Source organism: Dipteris shenzhenensis, chromosome 26, assembly GCF_047967505.1.
Source record: "Dipteris shenzhenensis isolate YYH24624 ecotype China chromosome 26, Dip_SZ_1.0, whole genome shotgun sequence".
Lineage (NCBI taxonomy): Eukaryota > Viridiplantae > Streptophyta > Polypodiopsida > Gleicheniales > Dipteridaceae > Dipteris > Dipteris shenzhenensis.
In genome coordinates, this window is record NC_141621.1 from 39,309,560 (window position 1) to 39,316,561 (window position 7,002).

Here is a 7,002-nt window from a genome sequence, read left to right on the forward strand (position 1 = left end):
TAATCTTGGAAAAACTTGCATTCTCCCCAAAAGGCGTATGAGCACACGGATTAACATGCACAGCACTATCTAGAGTTGAGGAAATAGAGAACCTGTACGTGCTAGACCCATTGCAAGCTCAAAACTTCACTGTGGATAACGACGTTAGGTTGGAAATGGAGCGCTTCAAACAAGAAGCAACATGGAAAACAATTTTGCATCCAACAAAAGAAAATAGAGGAATGCAAAAAATCATCATTCAATCTCTGAACACAAGATCATTAACAAAATATGTTGAGGACTTGAGGGGAACAACACATTTGATGAACTGAGATGTTATTTGCTTATAAGAGACAAGAACACCACAAATAAATGAATCTCTCAACACAAAGTTGCGAACAAATAACAAATTACTCACACTGTGGAACATGCACACTAGTTAGAAAAGGCATCAAAATTATCGTCGTGCAAAAACACGTAAGCCAAGGAATAGAAATAACCACTGTAATAATAAACAATAATAACATAGAATACAATGTCGTCAACGTGTACAGACCACCATCTACAAAACACAACATTTTCATATCATACATTCAATGTATCCTAACACAAAAAATTAGAATAAACTCCCCAACAATCTTAGTTGGGGATTTCAACATTGACATAATGAAAAAATCAACAGAAATAATAAAACTACAAAGTATGATGAATGAACTAAACTTCAACTTGGAATTCAAAGAACCAACAACAATTTATGGTTCTCAGCTAGACCACGTATGGACAATGAACAATCTCACAAAGAAACAGGCACTGCTTACGCATATTGGAGTGACCATTCAATCACCTACATTTGCATTTACGAAACATAGGGCATAAAAGAAAAAGAGGCCGCAAATTAGTGCATCAAAATCCAAGTCTGCAACAAAAATAAACTTACAAAATCATTGCAAATTTTTTTTTGAAAAAATAGGAATTGCAAAAGCGGGGCCTTAGTTGTTCCTTAAAATTTTGATGAAATTATGAGTAGTTTAAAAAATTATTAAGGAATCGACTTATTTTAAATTAGGTCGTTGATTCTGCCTTTTCTCTTAGGCAATCTAGTGTTTAAGAGAGATTACCAATCGAGAGCACCCATGGTGAATTTGAGCTCTGATGCACATGGGTACTGAGAGGAAGGTGCGTTTGTTCTTTCTGGATGGTGAATTTGAGCTGATTGATTACCCATGAGGACACCCTCCTCAGCTTCTGCTGTAGCTGCTTGGAGATCTGCTTCTCCACTCCAACCTTGCAGGTTTGCCTCAATCGCAACCCAACACTTGAGAGAAGCTCGGGACTTCTGCCACCGGTTTCCACACCCTGGCGAGGGCGCAGCTGGTAGTCAATACATCCGGCCGCATCAGTTCATGCACTCCACAGAGGATGGTGCGTTTGTTCGTCCTCTCATATTATTGTAACGGTTAAGGCCCTTTGCGCCACAACGAGCTTTTGAATCCTTAGTTTGATGGGAAAACCTTCCAGGTAGTGCACTGGCAGCAGACGAACGACGGCGAAAGTTCTATATAGACCCTTCCAAGTGGTTGGGCAACGGATTCAACAAGGTCAATGCCGGCTAGGCATCAAGAAGATGACATTTTTTGTTTTGGTTCTTTCTTTTGTTATAAGGAGTGGGTCGCTATCCTATTTTCTTAGGTTTCCTGTCTGAGTTGAGCATTGCTGGTTTGTACAGAGAGATCCTAGGCTACCGAATTTGGAAAGTAGTACTGCAAGCGAGACTCTTTGGATAGACGATCGTTCCAACCCTTCTTGTGTAGAAACATATCTAGCCGCTTTGAATTGTTGTGATCAACATTATGGGCGCCAAGAAGGACCAGCCTATCTACAAGAGGTGGATGTGAAGCGTGCTGATCAAAGCGTGAACCGTTCCAGGTGTTCCTTCAAGCATAAGGTCTCGATCCCTTGAATAGGCTGCATTTCCTAGCCAAGTTGGCTGCAGAGTTGAGTCAATTCGCATTTCACAGAAATGGATGCATCATCTTCCCAAAAAAATGACGTTGCTATCTAAGTAGAAGTTGTTCAATATCATGCCTCTTATGCTATTTATTATTATCTTCGTCATGCAGGGTGCCAGAGAACAATGATTCTTTTGACCTTTCCAAAGGTTTTACAAAGCTTTGTGAGGAAGGTCGGCTTGTTGATGCGCTTCAAGCTGTCAAGATCATGGACAAAGAAGGAAGCCGCGTCTCCACAAGTATCATATTTTGTCTTTTGCAAGGATGCATAAAACAAAAGGACTTATCAGCAGGCAGGGAAGTGAATTCCTTGATTATGAGATGTGGATTTGAGGCAAACACCTTTTTGGGGAGCCATCTGATCCGTATGTTTGCCTCCTGTGGGGATCTGTTGGAAGCAAATATAGTATTTAGCAGATTGCCTGAACCAAATGTGTTCACATGGAATGCAATCATTTCAGCACACAGTAAGCTTGGACAAGGTGAACGGGCTATTGGATTGTTTCACAAGTTAGAGCAGTCCAGTGTGAGACCAAATGAATACATCTTTGTTGCTGTGCTGAAGGCATGTGCTAACACAGCATCCCTCACAGATGGCAAGCTCATTCATTCCCATGTAACAGAAAGTGGCTTTGAGTCAGATTTGTTTGTTGGCAATACTCTCACTGACATGTATGCGAAATGTGGGTGCCTTGGAGATGCACGCAGAGTGTTTGACAATTTAATAAAACGAGATGTTGTATCATGGAATGCAATAATTACAGGGTATGCTCAGCATGCGCATGGTGAAGAGGCTCTCCAAGTTTTCCAGCAAATGCAACTGGAGGGCATACAGCCAGATGACGTTACATTTGCCAGTGTTGTAAGAGCATGTTCCAGCATGGCAGCTCTAGACAAGGGCAAAGTGATTCATGATCATATCATTGAAAGCAACTTTGGAACAGATGTCTTTGTCGGGAATATTGTTATTGACATGTACATGGCATGTGGGAGCCTGAAGGATGCTCACAAAGTCTTTAAAAATCTGCCAAAGCGAGATGTGGTGACATGGAGTTCAATGATATCGGGATATGCCCAACATGGACATGGTCGCCAGGCTGTAGAAATTTTCCACCAAATGCAAGAAGAGGGCATCAAGCCAAACCAAGTAACATATCCTAGTGTCCTGAAAGCTTGTGCCAGCTTAGCAGCACTTGATCAGGGTAAGCAGATCCACGTGCATATAATCCTAAGTGACTGTGAGTTTGATGTCTATATTGGAAGTGCCCTTATTGACATGTATGCCAAGTGCGGGAACATTGATGATGCACATGATGTGTTTGACAAGTTCCCAAGGCCCAATGTGGTGACATGGAATGCAATGATAGGAGCATATGCACAACATGAGGATGGTCAAGATGCTCTGCAACTTTTCCAACAACTTCATCAGGTGGGCATTGAGCCTGACAAAGGCACATTTGTCAGTGCCTTGAAAGCATGTTCGATTGTAGCAGCTTTAGACTGGGGCAAGCAAATTCATGGACAGATAATGGGGAGTGAATATATGGACGATTTGTCTGTCAGCAACACACTCATTGATATGTATTCGAAATGTGGAAGCCTTTCAGATGCATGTAGAGTCTTTGAGCAAGCTCCCATTCGGAGTGTAGTTACATGGAGTGCAATAATTGGAGGATATGCTCTGCATAATAACTATGACGTGGCCTTCCAACTTTTTGAACAGATGCAAGAAGAAGGCTTGAAGCCAAATGATGTCACGTTTGTTTCCCTGATCTCTGCATGCAGTCATAAGGGCCAAGTAGGCCAGGGCTATCATCATTTCCAGTCAATGCAAGAGAAACATGGCATTTCACCTACGCCAGAGCACTACTTTTGCATGGTTGACCTCCTTGGCCGTGCAGGACGCTTGACAGAGGCTGAGGATTTACTCATTAGTATTCCATTTGAAAGGAAATTGTTGGGTTGGAAGTCATTGCTGAGTCACTGTAAAACATACCATAATGTAGAACTAGGAAGACGCTGTTTTGACCATATACTCACACTTGATTGTGAAGATTCTTCTGGATATGCTCTTATGTCAGATATTTATGTTAATGCGAAGATGTGGCGTGAAGCACATGAAGTACAGGATCATAGAAAACTTGCCTCGGTTTGGAAGAAGCCAGGGAAGGCTGTCATTCAAGTTGACAATAGACTACATGACTTCATTGTGGGAGACATGAGCCACCCAAAAAGTGATAAAATTTATGCAACACTTAAAGATTTATCTATGCAAATGAAGAAGGCAGGAATCTTGCCAAGTTTGGCTTCCACACTAAAATGGATGTCAGATGAAGATAAAGATGATGCTTTGTGTGGACACTGTGAAAGACTGGCTATAGCATTTGGGCTTATCAGTATGCCTGCAGGCACAACTATCCGAGTGTCAAAGAACCTAAGAGTGTGTCCTGATTGTCACATTGCTACCAAGTTTATATCCAAGGCTGAAAAGCGGGATATTATGATTATGGATACATACCGTGTTCATCACTTCAGAGATGGATTATGTTCTTGTAATGACTATTTCTGAGTCCTGATGTGTATGCAGATCTTGGTTAAAACAAAATTTGATGCTACCCATATGTGAAATTTTAATCAATGCATACATGTCTGGCTGTTCAGATCTTACACAATTACCTGGCAACCCGGCTGTATAAGTCCCCAAATGTGTGTTTATAAGGTTGTCGTACTGATGCTAGGTTTGGTTCATCTGCTATGCAAAGACATCCTAGCTGTCATAAGCTAGTTTTCTTCAAGTCCATCTACTTTGGAGATGGGTCAAGTTATATATATATATATATATATACATACATATATATCATATGATGATAGGGCCCACTCCAGTTACCATTGATTTCACGTGACTAAATTTGATCCACTGGAATTTCTCTTTGCAAAATGAGGTAAGGAGTTAGTGCACGTACCGCTACTCTAGAAAGGAGGGAAGGAGTTAGCGCATGTCCATCTACTCCACAAAAAAAGGAAATTTGAATATTGATAGGAGTGTGAAGCTAGGAGGTTGGAAAGAAAAGGAGGAAAATGTAATAAAGATAAAGGGGGGAGGGCTAGTTTGGAGTGTTGGTCTGCCAAGTGGCAGCAAAGGGAGCTCTGGATGTGGCATAATATGCAGCCATTTCTTTTCAATTCAATAGATTCTCCCGCCTTGTACAGCTAAGGAATCTTTTATCACTCAATGTGTAATTTGATCACTTTGCTAATATACAAGGGGTATAATGAACAAAGTACATACAATCTTAGATATGAAGTCTTTCTCCTATGGTGTATTGGCCTTAGTCATGGTGAACATAAGCTCAAAATAAAAAGTGGGGAGTTGGACATCTTTGACAAAAGAGTTAAATAAGCACGTGCTTTTTAAATAAGGAATTTAATATTGCATCGTTCATTTTGCTATATCTGAGAGAGAGAGAGAGAGAGAGAGAGAGAGAGAGAGAGAGAGAGAGAGAGAGGGAGAGAGAGAGAGAATCTTGATATATCTGAGAGAGAGAGAGAGAGGGAGAGAGGGAGAATCTTGATTTTCGCTCTCTTTGCTTAGTCATCTTTTGTGTGAGAGAGAGAGAGAGAGAGAATCTTGATTTTCCCTCTCTTTGCTTAGAGAGAGAGAGAGAGAGAGAATCTTGATTTTCGCTCTCTTTGCTTAGTCATCTCCTTCCTTTCTTCTTTGTTTCTTGTTATCTCTCTCTTTTGTTTAATGAATGAAGTATTGGGTTTAGCCAAGAGACACAGCAGGTCTTTAGAAAATGAAGTATAGCTGCTTATCCTTGGGCACTAATGACAACATAAGCATCGCTCTGCTTGCTAGGTATGTCTACCTTTTATTTTTCAAAAGAATTTGCTAGCTCATTTTTCTTCTCTTTTGATTTCTCTTTTATTTTCAATGTAGCAACTAGAACAACAAAAATCTAAATTTGTAGGATCTATATATTCTAGTCTTACAAAGCTATATATCTATACATACAAATATAATGGTTACAGACATGCATTGTGACATGGGCAACTCCCCATGTATAGTATGACAGCTGCCCCTACATGACTAGCATAAAGATTGCTCCCTCCTTGTAAGATTACCTACTTCTTAACCCTGTCATGGCCATCACCATCGCAGGAGGAGCTTTGAGGTATCACAATGCGAGCAGCTTGCTTGATGCGCTTCTTCCCTTTTGTGTTGTGGTTTCTTCCTCCTTCAGCTCCTTTTTGTCCAACATCATGCCTCAGGCATGAAATTTTATTAATCGAAGTAGCCATATCTATCGCCATCGTAGGAGAAGCTTGGAGACAATCACAATGCACAATCGTAGAGTAGCCCAATTCATGCGCTTCTCCCAGTTTCTTCGTTCTTTAGCTATCACATCTCAGGTTTTCTAAATCGTAGTTAATATATTTGACCAAGATGCTCTGAAATTTATTTTAAGCATGCAAAGTAGTATATTACTATAAGGATTGCTTTAAGAACACGGTTGAAATCAAGTTCTCTCCATTTTTGAACTCATTTTTCATGTGGCCTGCCGGAGACGGTGCAGGGAAAAGGGGGCGAATTGAAAACTGAGAGAGAGAAAGAGAGAGAAGAAGAAGAAGAAGAAGAAGAAGAAGAAGAGGAAGACGAGAGAGAGAGAGAGAGAGAGAGAGAGAGAGAGAGAGAGAGAGGGGGGGGGGGGTTGGGAGAAAAAGATGGAGATACAAATAGCAAGATGTAGGATTTCAAGGATACAAATAGCAGGTGCAACTTAGCCCAATCATAAAAATGTGCACAAAAATTCATGAAAATGTAATTTCCACTTAAGTGAGCCGTTACTATAGCCTTCCCATCCAAGGCAGGCCAAAAAGAAACTCATGACTTGACGGTTGCTCTGTAGTATCTTTTGTTGTCTGTTTTAAGGTCTCTACGTCACGACTCACAACACCACATATGCTTGCATCAATTTTCCATTTATGTAGGAGGTCTTTCAGTTAGGGTAAA

The 7,002-nt window shown here is 40.7% G+C and overlaps 1 protein-coding gene across 1 annotated transcript; it reads left to right on the forward strand.

Moving 5' to 3' along the window:
- Positions 1-1,100: 1,100 nt before the first annotated feature.
- Positions 1,101-4,561, forward strand: LOC147885050 (pentatricopeptide repeat-containing protein At3g12770-like). Its single transcript, XM_087397660.1, has 4 exons — positions 1,101-1,401; positions 1,498-1,577; positions 1,706-1,905; positions 2,100-4,561. Exons 1-4 carry the CDS (start codon positions 1,203-1,205, stop codon positions 4,555-4,557), a joined length of 2,937 nt encoding a protein of 978 aa, XP_087253786.1. The 5' UTR covers positions 1,101-1,202; the 3' UTR covers positions 4,558-4,561.
- Positions 4,562-7,002: the final 2,441 nt, after the last annotated feature.